At 53.8% G+C, this 22,482-nt stretch overlaps 1 protein-coding gene across 2 annotated transcripts in view; it reads left to right on the top strand.

Annotated features, from left to right (window-relative positions):
- PBX1 (PBX homeobox 1) overlaps positions 1-13,595 on the top strand; it is a 137,274-nt gene extending 123,679 nt beyond the window's left edge. Inside the window, exons 7-9 of one of the 2 annotated variants that reach the window (XM_063343033.1) lie at positions 31-143; positions 1,689-1,778; positions 8,684-13,595. In XM_063343033.1, the coding sequence (XP_063199103.1) occupies positions 31-143; positions 1,689-1,778; positions 8,684-8,776 (296 nt within the window). In that variant the 3' untranslated portion in view covers positions 8,777-13,595. The remainder of the gene's footprint in view (positions 1-30; positions 144-1,688; positions 1,779-8,683) is intronic. The other variant, XM_063343034.1, reaches the window with a different exon arrangement.
- The last annotated feature ends 8,887 nt before the right edge of the window (positions 13,596-22,482 follow it).

The following is a 22,482-nucleotide window of genomic DNA, read 5'->3' as shown; positions in this document are numbered from 1 at the left end:
GATTCAGGTGCCTCACTCTTTCCTTTCCAGGTTCTTCCAGTTCTTTTAACATGTCAAACTCTGGAGATTTGTTCATGAGCGTGCAGTCTCTCAATGGGGATTCTTACCAAGGGGCCCAGGTTGGAGCCAACGTGCAGTCACAGGTAGGGACCCATCCGATGTACTGCCAGTGAATGCATTAGTGTTGGAGGAGCCTTTGATTGTATTGGCACTTCTCCCTCCCGTCCGAAAAGAGCAAATCTCAACCAGCACAAACGAACCAACCAGCATTAAAAAAAAGCAAACCAAACCGAAAAAAAACCAACCAACCAACCAACCAAAAAAAAAAAAAGCAACAGCAACAACCACCAAAAAAAAAATAAATGAATCCAAAAGAAACTAAAACCAAACACCCAACCAAACCAACAACCATGGTCTTGAGGAGACTTGCCCACACTTTGTGAATGCATTTGGCTCTGGCTTGATAGTCGTACTAGGAGGAGAAGAGGTTTAGGAGAACAGGCATGAACTCAAACGAAGCAGCTGAGGTTTAGGTTCTGCTTGCTTTATTCTTCCAAGGGAAGGGGCCAGATGTTTGGACTGGTGTCTCATTTTACAAGGCTTCCACTTACTTCTTTGATGCCGAACCAGGTGTCTACTGAAAGGCGAGAAATGCTCGAATAAACAGCTAGATTTTTAAAATTTTTTTCAATTGAAAGCCACCCCTCATCATCTCCCCACCTCCCCAAAGCACAGGCACTCACACTACCCACGTACACACCAGCAAGACAGAGCAAGGGAGCTTTGAGCAGCGTTACTGAAACTTCACCCTGTGCTTTGAGCAAAAGGAAAGAATTTAAAATAGCCAGCAACTCACTCAGATCTCCCACCTCCCAGCCGATGTCCAGATGTGCCATGAGTCCACTCTCTGGCGTCTAAGGCTCTGTAGTGTGTTGAGAAGTGACAGCCACTCTGACACTTCTGCATCGGGCAAGGAGAGCTCTCTAAAGCCGAGGTCGCTCCCCTGGCAGCGCTGCACGCGGAGCAAGCGTGCCGTCCGGGGGCGACGAGATGTGCTCGTCGCTCGTACTGCTGCTGGGGCTGGGCTGGGGGAGTGGAGGGAGAGGAACGGGGCACCCAGAGGAGAGCTGCGGGTGCCTTTGCCATGGTAGGTATATTCCCTTTCTGGGCCCTCTGAAATGAAGGCACTCAGCCGACTCCGAAGATCTCCTTCCAGTGCCGTGAGCTTCCCAGTGCTTTGGGCTGAAGAGTGGAAGGGGATAGGGGTAGGAGTGTGGGTCCTCAAGCACGGTGGTGGAGCCGGCTGCAGTGATGTGCTCCAGGAGTTCCCACCCCATGCTTGCCACGCTGTTCTCCCTCTCCACTATTTTTGCGGAAAGACTTGGGACCAAGGAGAGCATGATGGGGCTGCTGGGGCAGGCGGGGGGTGGTGAGGGAGGCAGGAGCGCTCCTCTGGCTCGGCTCTCACTGCAAGGCCAACCGTGGTTCTCTTTTTACTCCTCTTTAAATATATACCTTTATTATTATTATTATTATTATTATTATTATTATTATTATTATTATTATTATTATTATTGCTGTTTGTTTGTTTGTTTGTTTTTATCTTGCCAAAGATGAACCGAAGCGGCTTTGCCCACTAACCTTTCATTCACTCTAATTTGTGTCTTTGTTGTCGTTGGTCTGTTTAGGTGGATACCCTTCGCCATGTTATCAGCCAGACAGGAGGATACAGTGACGGACTCGCAGCAAGTCAGATGTATAGTCCGCAGGGCATCAGTGTAAGGAAAAAAAAAAAATAGGCTCGGGTTCTTGTTTTATTTTTTTTTTTCATTTTTGTTCTCTCACTACCAATTATTTCAAAGCCATAGGGCTCAGAATGCCACTTAGTAGGACTTGTCTTTGCTTTTACGGTCACCTAGTTTATTGCTTCTGTATCGGTCACGCCAACGGCAGAGCTTTGCCCACAAAAAAAGTGGCGACCGGGCAGGCTTTGTGCAGGCAGCTGGCGTCTAGGACTGTCAGAGCCGATCAGCGTTTGCCTGGCACCTGCGGCCACACGCACTCGGCTGAAAGGAGCTGCTAAACAGGTGACACCTCGCGTAACCACGGTGGGGAATGTCACCGCGAACGCCCTGGTCCAGAGGTGGCTCCATGCGGAGGCCAATGGCGACCGTCTAAAAATAGCCCATCCCTGGCCGGCATCCGAAAGCGCGGTGGCAATGGGGTTGGCGGCAATAACGGTTGCAAATGTAAGGAGAAAAAAAAACAAACAAAGCCAACCAACATCAACCCAAGAAAACCTCGCCCAACCGGGCTGGGGGAGGATGCGAGGGGGAGGGCGGTCTCCGGAGCATCTTCTCCTTGTTCTTGGGTGCGCTGGCGGGTTCTGACTAGCATGAAAATTCGTAGCGACAAGCTGTGTCGCACAGGGGGAAATCGATCAGACACACACAAGGAGAACCCAGTGTAGATTCGGGACAGCAATCCAACTTCATTTCTCAGATCAATCGTCCGCCATCTCAGCAGCAATGACAGCAAGCTGGGAGAAGGGGGCAGCCTGGAAAAGGAGGCTGTGAGCGAGCACCGAGTGGGTGGTGGCGGTGGTGTCCGGGGTGGCGTGGAGGAGGGGGCGGCTGGCCCTGGACGTGGCTGGCTACCACGGTCCCTGCTGAGGAGGCCGAAGGTTGAGGTGGGGTGGTCTCGAGCTGGGCAGGAAGGTGATGGTCATGCAGGTGGGATGGTGGTCCCACGGCCCATCACCCCGTCGAGGTGCACAGGCCAGTCCCATTCACCCTCCCAGCCAAAGCTTGTGCCATTTGTCACCTTGTGCGTGACCGTATTGTGGCCGTCGGCGTGTGAGCGGCCACCGCCCGCACAGGGAGAGGGGTGCAGCAGGACAGGGGTCTGTGGTCCCCTCTCCTGCAGGCGCCAGGGCTTAGCGGGCAGCTTGACGTCAGGAGGCAGGGAGGATTTGTGAAGTAATGTAATTGAACATGTGCAGATAATTATGTCTCATTACATAAGCCCGTTGCAAAAACGGCGCTTGGAAATGCCACATGAAAGAGCCTATCGTTCCGCATTAATTTCTCCGTGCACTGAATTTATTCCCTTTCTGGCTTTTTAATACTTGGAGAGTAAATGAATCGCAGGCTGATCATGATAAGAGATGATACTTTTGTATAAATTAAAATACCCCCAAGGAAAGCGGCTGAGCTGATTACGGTTGCAGTTGGCTTGGAAAATAGCAGTGGGCTGGGTTAAGCCAAAATTTGGGGGGGAGGGAGCGATGGGGGAGAGGAAAAGAAAGAGGTGGTGGAAATTCAAAAGCCGAATAGGACGAGGAGGGCTGGGCTGGTATTTCTGGCTGTGGTACTGGGAGAACCACTATGCCCACGAGCAGCACTGGGAAGTGGTGAGCTGAGAGCTGCAGGGACTCAGCGGTGTCCCCTGTGCTTGCCAAAGAGGGACCACCTGGGGTGGGGGCAGCTGATGGTTCCTCAGGCTCATTTTCAGGCAGGACAGGAGCACAAATTGGCCCGAATTGGATGTTGTTCTGAGAGGGGCAAGGTGGCGAGCGTGGAAAAGGACCGCCTGGGTTTGGGGTGATGCCTTGTTTCCCCATAAAGGTGTGGTAGGCATGGGGAGCGAGAGAGGGAGTCCAGAGCTGAGCAGCTAGTTCAGGAAGCATCTTCTGGGTTGTCTCTCTGTCCCCAAATGTTTTGCTACCCCCATATCCCAGGCAGCTTGCTCCTCCCCATACCTTTTATTGTAGCTTAATATCTTCCCATCCAGCTAGGTCCCTTGATGAAGCCCAGTTTGTCCACCCCTGAAGTGTGGCTGCCCTCTGGGAAGCATTGCGTCCTGGGCAAGATCCCGAGGAGCTGCTCAGTGCAGGCAGGGTGGCTGTCTCGTAGCAGGCAGGGCTTCCCTGCCTCTCCCCTGAACCCTTTAACGCCGAGGAGGGGCAGCAGCATGTGGAGGAAAGCTGCTAGTGACACAGAAAGCTGCCGTCCCCACGTCACCCGAGGATCCCCGTGAGCTGCTGGAAGGAGATGAGCCGAAACCTAGTCAAGAGCCCTGTCACAAAGATGTCTGCGCGGGGCTGAGGTTAAGTCATCCCCGGAGCCCGTCAGGGCTGGGAAGTCAGCGGCAGGTTGCCCAGCTCCACCGCTGCAAACCTTGGCAGGGGAGACAACGCTCGGGGTTTGCCTTCCTTGATGGAGGATGAATTTTCAAATGCGTGTAAGTCATGACAGCTGAGGACAGGAATCTCTACCCAAAGCCCAGTTCCCTCCGCGGCTCTGCTGCTCGACGGCTGACAGACCGCTCCGCAGGGCAAAAAGGGCTGGAGTCGGTTCTGCATCGTTAGCAGGATAACGGGCGATGTCCCAGCCATCGCGATCTCCGTGACCCGCAGTGATGGCTGAGGCAGAGCGAGAAGAGCTGCCTTCTCTTCTGCAGGTGGGGATGGCGGTCCCGGCAAGGGAGAGGGATGCTTTTGGTGATGAAGGGCTGGTAGAGGCAGGAGCCATCTTGAGGATACCCTGCCTTGGGTAGCACTGAGAGGAACAAGGTTCCCCCCCCAGCCCCGACCTGAAAGGAGGGGATGTTTGGGGCCTGATCCAGCCTTTTTTTGCAAGCTTTGAGATTGCAGGGTTTGCACCATTAAGTGAGAGGTATCTGGTCCCACTGGATAGTGCGTGTTTGTGGGGGTCCATGTCTCTACCCAGCTGGGGGTCCCCAAGGCTGGGAATTCAAAGCATTTAGATATCCAGGTTCTGGTGGGTTACGGTAGAAGCTGGATCTTTATTGTCGTAATCCTCTGGAGGGTCCCGACCCAAGCCATCACCCTTCGTGCCACTGCCCTGTGACCCTAAATCCACCAAGTGGCTTAGGTCCCCTGTCTGCAAATTAATGAGTGAGCTATAGTCATCTTAAAGAAAATCTCCTTCAGAAATCTATTTTGGGACTATATTTAATTTAATTTATAGATCATTTAAAAGTCTAAAACGAGGGGCTCTTTTTAAAGTTCATCAGAGTGCAAGGTTTTTGATTTAAAAGTGTTGTTGTGCAGACCTGTGCGTATTGACAGAGCGGTGTCGGTCGCCGTGATGGCCATGGTCAGTGGCAGGTTGTGCTGTTGAGTTTTGTATCCAATCCTGTCAGCAAGGACCACCGGGCACTGGTACCTGTAGGAGGTGAGACCTCCTCGCTCGTGCCAAGACCCTTTTCTCTAAGAATTTGGGTCTTGAAAAGAAAGTTCTTGCTCTCCTCCTCAGCAAGCTACGGTTCGCCGTCATGATCACAAGCTGGGATACGGAAGCTGGTCTGACGGGGCTTCAGTGCCCGAGCCGCATCCGTCAGAGATGCCTTGGTGTGTCCTGAGACTGCCACCATGACCCTTGGAAAGTAATGGCCAGACAAGGCTGGATTCTCTGGTGTGTAGTAAGAGCTTAAGTGCATATCATAAGGAGACCCCGATAGGGAATTCAGAGGTTTGAAACCTCTTTGAGGCTACTCCTCATCTGTCAGACTTGCTAGCATCTGGTGTGTTTGGAGGCTGACCCGACACCCTGCCCCGTCGATGGTGGGACAGGGATTTGGCCACAGAAGGTTGAGATGGCCTCCGTGCAAAACAGAAGGCTCCTTTAAAGACTGGCAGAAAGTCATCTCCCAGCCCCACATAGGAGGACCAGGCAGAGAGCCAACCAGAAATGCTGAGACCTGTGGAAACGGGCACCGAAACCGGTTGCTTCAGCAATCCATCACCAGGGCTCCACCACTTGGACAGCCACCAAGGCCTTGCCTGTGCTCTGGCACCAAAAGGTGACGTATGAAGAGATGTCCTGGAGATGTCCGAGATGTCCTCCGTCTTTGGCTTCTGCCCTTCCTGAAGAAGTCACAGCTGTGTGCAGCGGCTCCTCAGAGGGTCTGCGAGGAGCAGCAGCCTCCTCAGAAGACTCCTTTGTCTTTGAGGGAGATCCCAAGGGATTTGCTACAGTCACATCCCAAGGGATCTCCTTGCTTCAGAAGGAGGCAGGGCCGGCTGGGTGGAATCGGATGCACCCTGCACGTGGCTTGGTCTGTGCAGCAACGGGGTGAACTCCAGGAAAGGAGGGATGAGCATGGATGGTGCCTATGTACCCTCTGCCTGGGGAAGGATCCGGCCTCCTCGTGGAGGGCTTGTCCATACCAAAGGACGACATCAAGATACTAAAGTCATGGTCAACCTCGGGGCCTCCTTTCCATCGCTTGACCCATAACTTGGGGCCTTGCCAGGCTTCGGGAGCAGGACGTGGGGTCTGTGGAGCGTGCCCTAGTCCAGGTCAGCTTCTCCCCAACATCCTCTTGTTTTCCCACTGGATGCCACTGAGGTCATCATCGGCAGCCCAGACTCCTGCAACACGTGGAGGCTGATCCCCAGTCCTGGGTACCACGGGGCTCCCCAGCATTTTGGGGGGGGGACAGAGTGCTAAACATTGGAACACCGCGGTTGCTGCCTGCGAGATGCTCTCCCTCTCGCTCCTTCCAGTCATGGCTGGCACGCAAGAGCCTCGCTAAAAATAGTTGAGCACAATAGGGACGGAGCCCTGCTCCGCGCGGCCCCCTCCGCTCTCCCCCCCTCCTGCTCGCCGTAATGACCCTGCAAACACTAAATGGCATCTGAGTGCATTAAGCAGCAAACTCTCTGGTGACATAGCAATTACGGCTCTGAAATAGATTTGGTGCGTCACGGAAGATAAGGGTTTTGAAAGTTTCTGTTGTGATTATAGCTTGTAACTCCAACAAATAACAGGCTTGGTAATAAGAGGCTGCCAGCACAGCTATTGTGGTTCTCTCTCACTGATGGCACGTAAATTGCTATTAATGTCCTAAGTGTACTTGAATATGCCAGTCTCGGGGCGGTGGAGTTGGCTCCGTGTCTCTCTTTACGCGGCCTGTCATTGTCGGGCTGATAATCTACAGTAATTGCTGCCTCTTGCAGCGGTCCAAGACGTGTAAGGGTGGATATTGCATCCCAGGGAGCGCAGGGACGGTGGGTCGGGGCCCAGCTATGGATGGAAGTTGGTGGGGGCGGTGGGCATGGTGAGGTGGTCTCTGCAGGCGGGGGGCACACGGCGCTGTTGGTGTTCGTGCATGGTCTGGTTTCGTGCTTGCACCCAAGGTGAAGCGGAGTGGGGTTTGGTAGCCTGCTGGCAAGCTCAGGTTGCGATTCCTGTCTTCCCTTTGCCAGGAGGCATGTTTGGACACTCCCATGCGTGCATGGAAGAACACACAGGCCTGTTGTGTGCCTGTGTGCGCCTCTGTCATTCCCGCTTTGTCCCACTGCGAGGTGGTTTCCATCCCTCAAAACGTGGGTCCCCACGGCGCGCTCGTGGTCAGCTCTTCGCTCCCATCTCGGCTGCTGCCTCTCAGGCAGGCAAGAAGCTGGTCGGCAGCATGGACAATCCACTGTCAAGTCCTGGGTGGCTGCTCGCTGCAATAGGGCTTTTCCTACCCTGATCCCACTTTGGGGGTCCACGGGGTCGCGGCGAGTCGGGGCCGGTGATGGATGCTCTGCACTGGAGGCAGCGGGACAGGCAGCCGGAGAGGAGAAGCAGCCTGGGCATGTCTAAAGCGGGATGGCGGCTGCTACCAACACGAGCTCGGGCAGAAGTTGGGAAGGATTAATTAGCTGAGCACTGAATCAATGTCAGAGCGAGGAGAGGAGGTTGGGTGCAACATCTGCTCCTCTCCAAAGGGGATGGCAGCCACGGAGGAGCAGCTTCTGTGCGCTGCTGGCTCCTGCCTGCGGCAGCCAGGGCCCTTCAGTAGCTCTGCCCTCGACAGGGTGGAGAATTTGGCTCTGCCAAATTCTTTAGGAGAAGAAACAAGTTGTCCAACGCTTGGGTGGCATATGGTGGTGGCACCTCCCTTGCGCTGTGGCTTGGGATCCCTCGAGGAGGGGTGATGGGGAGTGCGGAGGACCAGCCCCGGGGTGGCAGAAATTTGTTTGTGATTTTACTGCGAAGCAAGGAGGGGAAGGCCCTGGCGTTGGGAGCGGAGAGGTGGCCCGAACCCCCAAATGCGACCTTCATGGTCAAACGTGGAAGAGGTGTTTGGGCGAGGCGTCTTCCCTGCGATAAGGCTTGGTGCTGATGGCTTCCCCCCGCATAGGGACGGCGCAGCAGGAGGGGTGCCCGCAAAGGCAGCGAGGAGGGACATGGAACTGTGCCAGGGGACATGGCAAGGCTCAGCGGTCCCTTGGGACCCATTGCTTGTTCTGCGTGTTCGTGGCACCTGGGTCCAGGTGGCGTCCCAGGATGGGGTTTTTTGGAGTGAGATGTTTGCTGGTTTTCTCCTTCCATATAGAGAAGGGTCCTATTTGGGGGTAAAAAAGGTGCCAACAACCAGAGCTCAGGGTTTCTGCAGCAATACGTTTTTTAAGGGACAGAATTTACATGAGCACTTGCAATTTATCAAAACCCCTGCTTTCGACAGAATTGTTTCTGGCCCTCATGCCACTAATGGAGCCCCATGGCCGGTGGTCAGATGGGCGAGCCGGAGGGGACAACTTTGCCTCCTACATCAGCCCCTGCCGAGGGAGAAGCCAGGGGGGAAGGGTTCCGAGGCGGATGGGTGACTTGGGTAGGGTCGGGTGTGCCATTGGGTGACTGACATCTCCGTGTCTCCCTTCCCACAGGCTAATGGAGGTTGGCAAGACGCTACTACCCCGTCGTCGGTGACCTCCCCCACAGAAGGCCCTGGCAGCGTTCACTCTGATACCTCCAACTGATCTCCCAGCAAATTGCATCCCTGGCTGAGCCGGCCCCGGCGGGGGCGGGAGGGGAGGGGGCCTCTCCTAACACCGCAGCAGTCAGACTGGAGGTGAACCCAATCAGCACACACAAGAAGACTCCTCTTCTCTTCTCTTCGTCGGGATGCTTTTTTCAGCCAATCTGGACACTTCTTTATACTCTCTTCCCTTTTCTTTTCTGGGTAGAAGCCGCTCTCCCCCTCCCTGCCACCGCCACAACACCACTCCCTTCCCCTCACCCCTTCCCACCGAAGGATGTGTCAACAGGTAGAAGGATTTTATGGAGGAAAAGCAAAGATCAACTGCCGCCACACAAAACGACCCCACAGCAGCGTACGGCCTCGTGCTGGGTGTCTTCCTGAGGAGCCGCAAACGTACCTCAGTCGCTTCTCGCTCCTTTACTAGCAGGCAGCACCCCCCTCACACACCTCCCCCCGTGTCTCTCACGCTACCTCTCCCTAGGGAAACGCCACCGCAGCCCCGCTGCCGTCTCGTCTCCGCCGGCCCGGGCCACAGCCAGCACGTCGCCTCCCAGCCCTGCCTCCGTGAGCTGTGCCCCGGGTGCTGCTGGTGATGGGGTGGGTGGACGCAAGCCCCCCGTGCACGTAGGAGAAGGAGCCAACACGCTCCCCTTCACTTCCGAAAGGTACTGGCCCATTCCCGGCCCTTGGGGAAACCGCCGGCGCTTCCCGGTCCCTGCCTTGCTCAGCCGCGCATCCTGCTGGATGCTGTGAGCTGGGTGAGCCATGAAACCCCACCGTCCTCCCTGCCTGCCCTTGGAGGGGAGGAGAGGAGGGAAGGAGACGAGGCAGAGGCGGGCGAGAAATGGCCATCGCCGATAAGGAAGGCGCTGAGCACCTCCATGGTGTTGTACGGGATCAGGCATTGATAATGGATGGGACCCCAGCAGTTTTCTCCCAGCACCTCGGGAGGTCAGCGGTGGAGTTTTTTCTGGCGAGGAGATTGTCCTGGGGTGTTGGCTCACATTTTCGGGAGTGTGCTGCGCTGTGGAAGAGGAGGAGATGGGGTTCCCCAGGGCAGACAGGACCCACAGCGGTAGGTGGCACCTGCCGCATTCCCAAAGCCCTGCCGGGCAGGCAGTGAGGGACGGGCGGCGGGATCGCGGAGGCTGGATGTGGTGGGGTGAGCACGTCGGGTGCTTCTGGTCACGGTTAACGTGACAGTTTTGCTTGAGGGTGAAGCTCTGTAGGCCGGGTGGGTGCCCTGCTTGGGGATGTCTTTCTGATGAAGCTGCTGGTTTTGTCCTGGGAGTTCCTCTGGGCAGTGGCATCCCAAGCCGTGGGAGCACTGGTGGGGTTTTCCACCCAGCTTTTCAGGTCCGCTTTTTGGACAAGCGGTGTTGGGCGGTACGCAAGGTATCATCTTGCATCACCTTCACACAGCCGGCACTGGGAGGACACGGCTTTCATTGAAAAGCGGGGTGCGGAGACGTCACTTTGCCCCAGGCAACGGGGCTGAGCTGTGTGCCGGGGAAGGTACTTTTCGGCCACTGGTTCTTCCAGCGGGCACGAGGAGGCTGAGCCGGCCTGCGGCAAGACCCCGGGTGTCGTGGGGACCGGCGTGGGTGCAGCATGTCTGGCACCTCGTGATGGACCCTAATGCCTCTCTCGGCCACATCTTGCACGTCCGTGCCCACCCTGCCCATGCCGATGCTGGCCATCTCGAGATGGGAATTGCCAGCCCAGAGCAGCATGAAGCAGGAACCGTTTAAAATTTAAGCTCTGCCCGAAAAATTCCCACCCTTTTGCTGGAAAAAGGAGGTGCCCGTGGCTCTGACGTGCTGTCACCTTGCAGCACGGGGCCAGCAGTATGACTCGCCTGAAGTGGAGGTGAAGCCTGGCTTTCCAAGGGGAATAAGCCCAGAAGGCTCTAAAACACCCGCTCTGAAGTTTGTGACCTTCCCCCAAATACCAAAAGTCTGGATTCAGTGGATTTTCTGTTTCGGAGCTGGTGGATTCAGAGTAGGACGTGAAAGGTGGACAAGAAACGGCACAAGCTCATCTTTGCGTAGTTCTTAATCTCCAGCGGTGGGACACATTCGGCTCCTCCTTTCGCATCCGGGTACGGGGACCGTGCTGCAGAGCGTGATGTGACACCCAAGGTCTAGGGCTGGGAATTAACATATTTCCAGCTGGGAATACGTTGAGAGCAAGGAGAAGGTTGGTTCCCTGTGAGGACGGTTAGGAGATGCTGCCCATCTTCCCAAGCCGTGCACCATCCCGCTCTCCTCCTCCCCCTTCCGTGGCCTCCCCCAGTACAGCCTTTTAACCATTTCCAGCTGATTTTACATGAAGCGGTTCCAGCAGAGCGTTTCAGGGATGCGGGACTGGGTCAGAGCCGTTCTCCGGAGCAGCAGTAGTGTGCTGTGCCTGTGGGAATGCAGCCGTACCTCTCGGAAACCAACCCGGAATGAGCCGAAACCACCAGCTCACCGGAGACGGCCGGTGCCGGGGGTGCCTTCCCCTGCCCTGCACCCCCTGCCTGCGGCACCCCACCTCCTCCACGGTACTTTCCAAATCACCTCCTGGGTTTCCCCGGTTGGTCCCTCCGGTTCGCGTTGGCGTAGCTACTGGCTTGCCTTTTTCTTTGCTTTTTTTTTATTTTTGGGTTTTGTTTCTCCTCCCCTTCCCCCCCACCCCAGCCCCGAGTGTTGTGGATTTTTTTCTTCTTCTTTTTCTTTTTTTTTTTTTTTCTGCCCAGAAAAACCTGACTTCGATACCAAAAAAAAAACAAAACAAAACAAAAAAAAAAAACAAAAAAAAACAAACAAAAAAAACCTGCAGAAACTCAAAAAAAATAAAAACAAAAAAAAAAACACACAAAAAAAACTCGACGATTCTTTCAGCTTTATTAACATTTTCCATTGTTTCTTGCGATTTGTGTCTCGTTCTTTGTAGTATTGATGATAACGAACATTTGATAATGAATGTTCTTGTATATTCAGATAAAGGAGAAAAAAAAAAAACCAAAAACGCAGTCGGAATTTAATAGTGTTTATAATAAAAGAATAAAAAATGACCCTCTTAGCACGCAAAATTGAACAGGGGGAAGGTCCCATCCCTGTTCTTTCTGTGGCAACAAGCGCTTCATTCCTGTATAGTTTATAACATCGAACTACCTACATTCATCTTCTTTTTTTTTTTTTTTATTTGTTTGTTTTTCCCATGGTTGGTTTGTTTGGTTCCTCCCCCCTTCCCCCGCCCCCCCCCCCCCCATTTTCTCGCATTTGTGAATTAGTTCAAGAATGCTAGAAAAGTGTAGAGTTGTGCACACTCATTTCTTCTTACACAATGTTTAAAAAAAGTGACGGTAATTCATTTTGTAAAACTTTAAAAAGGATAAAAAAAACAGTTGGAATAGCGAGCATTAATAGGTACAGTCTAACACTTTTATGTTTCTTAACGTTGAGACCCAGAAATTGCCTTTTATTTTTTATTTTTTTTTTTTTTTTGGCATTATTTAGGAGGGGTGAGGGGGCTTTGATGATGATGCTGAGTTTATTTGGACCTTGCCAAGACGACGGCCCTGCCGCTTCCCCCCGCGCTTTTGAGCTGGGACCCAAGTGATGTGAAAAGTGATGGTGGTGTTTTGGGGAGGGGGGGGGGAGGGGATGAGGGTGTTTTACTCTCCGGGAGGCGCGGGGGTCTGCACACACTTTGACACCCAACCCCAGAAGATCCTTGAGGTGGCTGCTCTGGGGTTAACCGGGGGATTATGTCCCCAGAGAGAGATGTGATCCCGAGGGGTTTTGGGGAGGAGATGCCGAGGAGGGAGTCAGGCGCTGATCCCCGATGCGATGCTGAGCTGCCTGGAAATGATGAAAGGGCGCATCAATCCTCCCCAAAAACGTGTGGATGGTGGGCTTCGACACCCTTATGCTCTGCCCCAAATCCTGGCGGCACCCTTGGCCCAAAAACGAGGGGTTCGGAGCAAGGCACCAACCTCATTCCCACCGTGGACCTTGTTGAGGATGGGGGTCTCACAGCCTGGCCCCGAGCCCCGGTTGCACGGGGAAGGATGAGGGACAAGGGATGGGGATGTGACAGCCCCCCACCACCCCAGCCATGCTGGGACGTGGCCAAAATGCCCCCGAATTTCAGCCCGGAATCTCGGTGGCTGCGGAGTTGGGGGGGGGGGGCGTTGAAGGGAAAGACGCCGGTTGGCGTGGCTGTAGTTTTCTCTTAAAGCAGTTCCCTGGCTCGCCTCCCTCCTCCCGAAAAAACCTGAGCTTTTCACATCACTGAACGGTTTAGGGTTTGGGGTGTTATTTTCGATCCCAAGGGTTCCTGGAGTCCTTTTGTTTTCGTACACCTGTATTATTATTATTATTATTATTATTATTATTAAGACGATGTAAATCAAATGTTGCCTGGGGGGTTGGTTTTGTCGGTTTGCTTTTTTTTTGTTCTTGCAAAGCCCTTTCTGTCCCCTGTAAAGATGATCCAGTTGCTCTGAGTTGCTTTTTCTTTTCTATTTCCCCCCCCAACTTTTTTTTTTTTCCTCCTCCTCTTCCTAACGGATTCCAAATATTAAAAAAAAAAAAGAAAAACCCTAAAAAAAAAAAAAAAGACTCTCTGTTCCGACCTGGTTTTGAAACTTTAAGCTTTTCTGCTTCTGTAAAGAAAAAAAAAGAAAAAAAAAAAGGCCTCTGTCTTTCTGATCCCAATTGAGACTTTTATGTTCTATGACGATACTAACAAGGTGTAGGTTTTACAGTTTCCTGATTTGTACTGGTAATGCATATTCCAAATAAATAGTTTCTTTTGTTGCAAAAAAAAAAAAACCAAAAAAAAAAAAAAAACTTGAAACCAAACCTGGTGTATTTTTTTTGGGAGGAAAAAAATAGAGGAAAGCCAGATGCCCTGGGGGCTTCCCCCCTGGGGGCTGCAGGAGGGGCTTGGGGTAAAAGGGGGGCCGGGGGCGGGGGGGGGGGGCGGTGCGCGGTGAGCGAAGGCTCGTCTGAGCCTGATGCTGGCTCTTGCTCCTGGTGGTGTGGGCCTGGAGCCAGAGGGACGGGATTCGGGGACGATGCTGGACGCGCAGCATCCCTGCTGCTCCCGGCGCCTCCCCCCACCCCTGTGCCTCAGTTTCCCTGGGCAGGGGGAGGCGAGTGCGTCTGGACACGCAGCTTCATCCATGAAAAAAAAAAACCCCAACATTTTTAATCTTTCGTTTTCATTGCTCGTTCGCTTCTTTTTTGGGGAGTTTTTAATGCACTTCTTCCCAAAAAAAGCTAGAATGGGGGTTTTCCTTATCACACCCTGGGGCTGGGCTGGGGAGCAGGGGGAGGGTTGGTGGTTTCTTATGTTTTCCTGTGGCTTTTAGTTTAAAAAAAAAAAAGTGTTTTAAAAACGTGTCTGAACAAAAAGTAATTTTAAGAAAAAATTGCAATTTAAAAAGAAAGTCTGTACGTGGGACGAAAACGTCCCCAGAGATGGAGGTTAAAAAACAATAAGGAGGTGGGGGGAGCTGGAGAGAGTGGCTGTGATTTCCCTGGCTCCCGAGATGGAGAAAGGCAGGCAGGATCCCTGCCACAACCCCCCCCCCCCAAAACCCCACGGGGACCAAAGCGGAGGGACATGAGCCCCAGAGAGGTGGCCCGAGGATGCTGGAGCTGCAGCCCCGCGCTCCCCCATGGATTTCTTGTCAATGATTATTCAATCTCCAGCCTGACCTTTTCTCTTCTAAATAACACGGCGGTATCAGCGCGGGCCAGCCTCCAGCTCCGGCTGCAAATTAACTGTATCGCTCTCCGGCAGGAGACTTGGGGAGTCCCGTCTCCCCCCCGGCTGCCGCGGTGCCAGACCAACCCAGGTATTATCTCCCTCCAACGACGCTCTCCTAATACCAGTTTAAATATCATCTTCCTCCCGGCTGTTTAATTCTAATAAACGCTCATCCCCGGCGCCAAACAAAGAAATGCTACGTCTCACTGGGCCCCCCATGAGAAAAATCGCCCAAAAAAAGGCAGATGAAAAGGCAGGAGGTGATGCTGGGAGGAGGTGATGGGGTGCTGGGGGTCCTGGCACGCATCCTTTGGGTGCGGGGCTGGGTTTGAGCGTGTCACACCTCCCCCTGCTCCAGTCTTTCCCCCTGGCCCCGCCATGGAAAAAAGAGATGATTTTAAGGTGGGAAAAGGGCACACGCAGCCATTTGGGGGCAGCTGGAGGAGCCGGGCTGGGGGCAACACCTTCCCTTATTCCTTCCATCCCCCCTCCTTCCATCCCCCTTCACTGGTTGCTCCTGGATAAAAGAGAAGCCAAACCCACAGGACCCAAACTGGATTCCATTTTCCTTGCTTTCATCTCCTTCCACATCTTCTCCTCCTGCTGGTGCTGCTCATCCTTCCCCCCCCCCCCCCCACTTATCAATTGGATTGTTTGGGGTTTTTTTCTTCACTGTTCCCTCCAGATTTGGGCAACAAAGTTCAGCCCTGGCTGAGAGCCAACCCCAAGGGCAGGCTCCTGCACTTTCTCCATTCCATGTTACAATATTTTAGGCCAAGAAATGGGGGGAAAAAAAAAAAAAAAGACATGGCGTGTACTGGGCCCTGCGTATTTCCACGGCAGAAGCTGCAGAAGCCCCTTGGTGGGCATCACCCCGCGGCTTGGTGACATGCCGCTGCCCTGGGACGTGCCAGGGCCCTCCCGAGCTCTCTGGGACGTGTCCTGCCTCTTGCAGCTTTTTCTCCCCCCGGCAGCTGCCGGCATTTCCCCATCCTGTGTGTCCCCCCCCAGTCCCCACGCCAGGACCTCCAGCCAAGGGCCACCACCAGCCACCGCCAGGAGCTCCAAGGGCCACCACCAGCCACCGCGGGGACTAACCGCGCGCACCCCAGTTATTAATAATCCTTCCAAACGAACCGAGGGGCTGGGAGGCATTAAAGTTATAGTTTGCAGTAAAGCCCCCGTCTGTTTGCCGGAGAGTTTAATATACGGCGGGAAGTTTCGCCTATAAAAGACGAGCGGTATTTTTTTTCCCCTCCAGTTCAGCGGGACTCCATAACTTACGACCTCCATAAACGTGAGTGGGTCTCGCAAGTCAGCCCATCAGTCTTTGGAGTAATTCCGCTTCGTAGTAAAATATTTTACTGTGCCTTGGATGCAGGCAGCCCCCCCACCCCCCCCCACCCCGTGTGTTGTCCCCCACCGCCACCATCCGTTGGGTGAGCAGGGGGGTGGTGGCCGTCCCCGGGGCCCTCCTCCGGCAGCTCTGCGGGGATGGCATCCTGAGGGCACGGTGGGTATAGGAGCCTAGAAAAAGAATAAAATAAAATAAAATAAAATAAAATAAAATAAAATAAAATAAAATAAAATAAAATAAAATAAAATAAAATAAAATAAAATAAAATAGAACAAAATAAACACCCCCCAAAATAACAAAAAAATAATTAAATTACATAAATTAAATTAAACAAAATAATCCCCCCCCAAAATATCAATAAACATAAAATAACATCATAAAATAACATAAATTAAATAAAATAACAACATAACATAAAATTAAAATAAAAGAAAATAAAAAAGGAAAGGGAAGGGGAAGGGAAGGGAAGGGAAGGGAAGGGAAGGGAAGGGAAGGGAAGGGAAGGGAAGGGAAGGGAAGGGAAGGGAAGGGAAGGGAAGGGAAGGAAAAAAGAAAAGAAGAAAAGAAAAGAAAAGAAAAGAAAAGAAAAGAAAAGAAAAGAAAAGAAAAGAAAAGAAAAGAAAAGAAAAGAAAAGAAAAGAAAAGAAAAGAAAAGAAAAGAAAAGAAAAGAAAAGAAAAGAAAAGAAAAAAGAGAAGAGAAGAAAAGAAAAAGAAAAGAAAAAGAAAAAGATGAGCTGACCCTGGCCGTGGGCATGAGCTATTGGGAACATGTGCTGCACCTTTTAATTATGGCTAATGAGGCAGCGTTTGAGTAGCTTTACAGGGGAGTTGGGCACTGGCTGCTCCGGGTGCCGATGGCGCAGGCTGTGCGGGAAGGGGGAACCGGGGAGGGCGGCGCAGGGTGCTGGGTGCTGGGAGAGGAGGAGGATGGTGAGGAAGGAGCCCAGAGGAGGGGGCGGATGAACGGGCACAGGTGGCGATGGCACGGAGGCAGGGCTGGAGCGAGAGCATGGGGAAGAAATACATATCCAAAAAAAAAAGAGGAATACCATCACTTCCTTGCCAGGTCCCCCCATCCTGGGGGCCACCAAAATGCTTCGTTCACCCCTAAAATGAATGCCCTTTTCCCGCAGCCATGGCTGGCCCCGGGGCCGGGCAGCTGAGAGGCGCTGGGAGATCCTGGCTAATTAAAAATACAAATGAAAGACGGGGCCGCGCGGCTGCTGTCGCCTTCCGAAGGTGCAAATTACAAGAGGGGTTTATTGGCACCTTCTGGTTCGGAGGTGAGTCCCCGTGTCCCCGCGGCCACCAGCCACCGGCAGCCCCACGGCTTCTGTCTTTCCTCTGCTTGGAACAACCTCTGGAGCAGGCAAAAGGTGATGGAAGCAAGGACAGTAGGGGGAAAAAAAAAAATAATTTTTTTTTTTTTTTTAAGGGAAAAAGGTTCCCTGCTTTGGGTTGTTTTGTTTGGTTTGTTTTTTTTTTTTTCCCCTTTGTTTTCTTCCCAGCCCTTTGTGGGGAAAATGATCCTTCAAAATGGAAAAGGACTCATAAGCGGAGAGAAAAATATTCCCTAAAACAAATGACACAGGGACCAGCGCAGCACAGTCCCCTGCCAGTGGCACCGGCCATGCTTGAGCCCCCCTGCAAAGACCTCGTGTCTCCTCTTGTCCATCGCTATGGGGTTCGGTGGCATGGCCCCCAAATTTCCAAGCACCCCCAGGTGCTTGGAAACCCTGCCCCAGCTCAACCCCTAAAAACCCAAGCTTCAATGCAACCAGGGTGGAGAAGAAGCCGAGGACGGTGGCTTTGGGGGTGACCCACGCAGCCATATCCAGAGCAGGAACCCGAGCGACGCCTGGGTCTCCCCCGACCTTTCCAGAAATGGGTTCTCCTGGGTTTTTTGGGGGGTGATTTGGGAAGCGGCGGGCGGCGATGGCGGGGAGCGCTGCGGTGTTTTCCACTTCTCCTGCTCGCTGACTCAGCTCCAGCGCGGCTCCCTCGACCTGCTGCTAATTAGGCTCCAGCCTCTCATCTTGTTAATAAGCTTCCAGTTCATTTGCATACAAAAAAAAAAAAAAAGAAAAAAAAAGGAGAGAGTGAAAGCAAGCAGCTCGTTTTACCTTCAACATGTGGCTAATGTTTATTAAAATATTTAACATTTTATTATGGCGCAGGAGCATCTGTTCAGGCACGACCCAGCGTAGGCAGCACGGTGCTTCTCCCACCCGCCAGCCAGACCGTGCCACCACCAGGGATCAAAAAATTCAGGGAATTCCAGCTCCTGAAGCCTGTGCCCGTGGTGTGCCGCATTTCCAGAGACCCATTGGGGCATTAAGTGGGGAAAAATCGCATTGAGCTGCCTCAAAACACGTCCTTTGGGCCATGTGCAGCCATTGCACGGAGCGCCTTGGCCAGCTGAACAAAAAGGGCCACACTCACGAGACCCCCACTCCTACCGAGACCCCTTTCCTATCAAGATCCTGATCCTACCTAGACCCCCCCTTTCCTACCGAGATGCCCCTCTCCTACTGAAACCCTCCTCTCCTATCAAGACCCTCCTCTCTTATCAAGACCTCAATCCTATCAAGATGCAGATCCAACCGAGACACGCCCCCCCATGAAGACCCCTCTCCTATCAAGACATCCCTCTCCTATTAAAACCCCCCTCTCCTATCAAAACCCTCTCCTCCTATCAAGACCCCAGTCCTATCAAGACCCCCCCCTTTCCTACTGAGACCCTTCTCTCCTATCAAGACTCTGATCCTATCAAGACCTCAATCATATCCAGACCCCCTCTCCTACCAAGATATCTTTTTCCTATCGAGACCCCCCCCTCTTATCAAGACCCTCTTCTCCTATCAAGACCCCAATCCTATCAAGACCCCAGTCTTATCAAGACCCCCCCTTTCCTACCGAGACCCTCCTCTCCTATCGAGACCCTGATCCTACCAAGACCCCCCCCTCTCCTATCAAGACCCCTCTTCTATTGAGACCCCTCTCTCCTACTGAGACCCTCTTCTCCTGTTGAGACCCCTCTCTGATCCAGACCCCCCCCTCCTGTCGAGACACCCCCTCTCCTATTGAGACCCCCCCCCTCCTATTGAGACCGCCCCCTCTCCTGTCGAGTGCTGCTCTCCAGGAGCTCCATTTCACCAGCACTCTGTCCCCGCTCCCGGCCTCGGCAGCCCCACAAAAGGCAGCAACACCATCGGGACGGAGCTGGGCATGGCAGGCATGAGCAGGAGTGAAGGTTGTTTGATGACGATTAATTAACCTGGGGCTAAGAGGTTTGCGAGGGAAGGGGGGGGAGTGCTGCCCGGGGCCCGGCCAGCTTGGGGCTGGTGGTGGGACGGGGTGTCCCAGCCACCACCAATGCCAGCTGCCCTGTGCCGAGAGGGGAGGGGGCTTCCCATAAACCATCTCCGCTTCCAGCACGGCTGGGCTTGTGGAAAAGCGCTGGCAGCTACACGGCTGTGACCTCTTTATGAAACAGACGACATAAAAATAGTCATCTATAGAATGTATTTACATACGTACATGTATAGGTATGTAGGTAGAAGTGTCTTGGGAGCGTGCTAGCTCCTGGGATTTACAGCCCCCTGGGATCTGTAAAACACGGGATTCCCAAGCAATGCGGTTTTATGCTTGGAAAAATGGGGAGGGGACGGTAGCGCCAATTCCAGGTGCCACCACTGCAGAGCCGTCCTGCAGCAGGTCCAACAGCTGCCATGGCCAATGCCTCCCATGCTGGGGCGCTGGTGACATGCCGCGCGACACCCTGCTGCCCTGCCTTTGCCACCGGCAGCGTCACCCCTCAGAGGCCAAGGCTCCCCCCTGCACGGTGCATGTCACGATGGCATCAGTGCTCTGCAATGCCGTGCAGAGGAGCGTGGGGACAAGCATCCACCGGTTGAGGGATCTGATGGGAGGGTGGCGGGCTTGGGAAGGCTCACGCACTAGGGGAAATACAGAGGGACAGACAGAATCCACAGCCACTTAAATCTGGGGCTGGTTCCTCCATCCCTCTAATTACAGGCAGTGGTGGTGGCCGAGGAGTTTGCAGCTGCAGGGCACGGAGGTGCGATGGCCCCGCGTGTCCCGGGGAGGCAGCCGCCGTCTCCCTCTGGATAGCCACGATGTTCCTCTGATGCTTCATATGGAGCTTGGGCACACAACGAGCTGCTGAAGCTCCTCCCCACCAGCTAAGCGGTGTCAGACATCGCGGCCGCATGGATCCCTCCAGGGTCACCCACCATTTGGTGGCACTTCCCGGCATGCAGCCACCCTACCCACCCACCCGCATGTGTGCCACTGTCTCAAGACCTGTTTTGCTCCTGATTGGAGGAAAAGGCATTGGAGGAACCTCCCTGGCTCAATGCAAAGCAAAGTTAATTAAGCTTTTTTTTGGCATATTCGGAGGCAGCCTTATCAGAGATAGTTGCCGCTAATGATATGCAAGTACTCCGCTCCCCTGGAAAACTGCATTTAAATAAATGGATATACAGTTCAACCGCTACCATGCCTTTCACCAGAACTTCTCTCACATCACACAAACTTAATTGGCTCTGAAGTCCAGCTTGGTTTTAGGTTTTTTTGAAGTTTGCTGACAACCCGCTGCTCTCCCCTTCATTCAGTCCCGGCCACTCGCTCCTTTCCAGCTCTCTGTGGGGATGGTGGTGCTTCCCCGGCTCTCCCACACACGTCCCAACACCTCCTTGAGGTGAATTCGGGCCAGAGACCAGGCACCCGGCTAGGCAGTAAATTCCGCTTGTCTACAGGGGGTTTCTCACCATGGCAGGGGGATGCCCTTGAATACGTTTGCTCCTGGGGCGAGAGGCAGCAGAAGGACATTGCAATGAGAGCTCCTCAGGTCCAACAGTCCCAGAGCTGTGCTGGGACCACACTGGCATGTCCAGGGATACAGCTGGCAGACCCCCACCCATGGCCTCAGGGAGAGAGCCCTAGCTCACCCTCCCGAGGTCTTTGGTGTTGTCGCCTTACCCTTGATCCCAAATTATTATAAGCAGGTTCTTTACTAAGCTCTGGCTGCCAGGGATGAGCTGGAAAAATGAAGCTTTGCAGGGATGTATCTGAACTCCAAGATTAGAGTGGGTCCCGGCACCTCACAGCAGCTGAGCGCCAACAACGGCATCGCCTCTTCCTCCTTGCAGAAACCTGAAAGCTTGATGTGCGCTGGAAGGGAAAAAAAACAACCCAAACCCACCGGAGCTGGGGGCTGGCGAGGAGGTTTTGAAGCTGATCACGGCTGAAGGCTTGTGGGGAGCACCCCGGGAGGCCCCCGCTGCGCCGGGCCAGGTGGAGGGTTGCCCGCGGGCATACCTGTCTGGGGCAATCAGGGCTTCGTCCTGTCTGCTGTATGTCCTCTGAAGGTCACCAGGGCTGTCCCTGTCCCCGGGCCCTCTCCCGGCTGTGCAGACGCTGCCTTTTGTTGGGAGGTAATAGCTGGTGTGTGACTGCAGCAATAACTCTTCCTCCCTCGCCGCGCTTCTCGGCGGGATGGCTGTGGCCAGGGCTGCTTCTCTGGCAGGCTGATCCGTGCCCCAGCAGCATGGCCATCTCACCTGGCTTTCTCCGAGCCATTCCTGCTGATGGAGGGCAGGGAGATGCTGCCCCGTCCCGCCGAAGGGGCAGCGGAGAGAGACATGCTGCACCCAGCAGCAGCATGATGGGAAGCAGCTGGAAACGGGACCACCAAGCCAAATTCAAACTGGGACCGTGCTGATGCTGCTGTGGAGCGGAGGAGTAGCCTGTGGCCCCTGGGGACAAGGGCATCTGGAAAGGGCACCTTGCACCGTGCCGCTCTCGGTGCGGCACAGCCTGCAAATGTGTGTGCTGGGGCCCATCCTGGTCACAGCATCTAAAAAATCAACCCCACCGTGCTGTGCCACTTAACCTCTTGCATTGGTGAGATGGAGTCTCATCCAGGTCTTCCCTTCAACCCTTGGTAGGTGCCAACCAGCCTGGGCACAGCAGCATCCCAGCCAGGGCACAGGAGCGTACAGATGCCCAGAGGGATGAGGTGGTGTCCCTGTGGCTGTTGCAGGAGCTGTGCACCTGAGACCCACCTTAACATCCTGGTTTTCCACACCTGGGCCACCTCCCTATGGCATGGGGACAGTGGGGACCAACTGACATTGGTCCAACAGCATCATCAACGTGAGCCCTCCCAATCCATGCCAGCGTGGAGCTTCAAAGCCAAAGCCAAAATAATCAACCCCACTATGCTGTGCCACTTAACCTCTTGCATTGGCAAGATGGAGTCTCATCCAAGTCTTCCCTTCAATCCTTGGTAGGTGCCAACCAGCCCGGGCACGACAGCATCCCAGCCAGGGCACAGGAGGGCCTGGAGGAGGCCTCCCTTTAGGAGGCCCAGAGGGATGAGGTGGTGTCCCTGTGGCTGTTGCAGAAGCTGTGCATCTGAGACCCACCTTAACATCCTGGTTTTCCACACCTGGGCCACCTCCCTGTGGCATGGAGACAGTGGGGATCAACTAACATTGGTCCAACAACACCATCAGCGTGAGCCCTCCCAACTCATGCCAGCGTGGAGCTTCAA

The sequence above is a fragment of the Chroicocephalus ridibundus genome, chromosome 8 (genome assembly GCF_963924245.1).
Source record: "Chroicocephalus ridibundus chromosome 8, bChrRid1.1, whole genome shotgun sequence".
NCBI lineage: Eukaryota > Metazoa > Chordata > Aves > Charadriiformes > Laridae > Chroicocephalus > Chroicocephalus ridibundus.
This window is presented reverse-complemented; position numbering and strand designations above follow the sequence as displayed.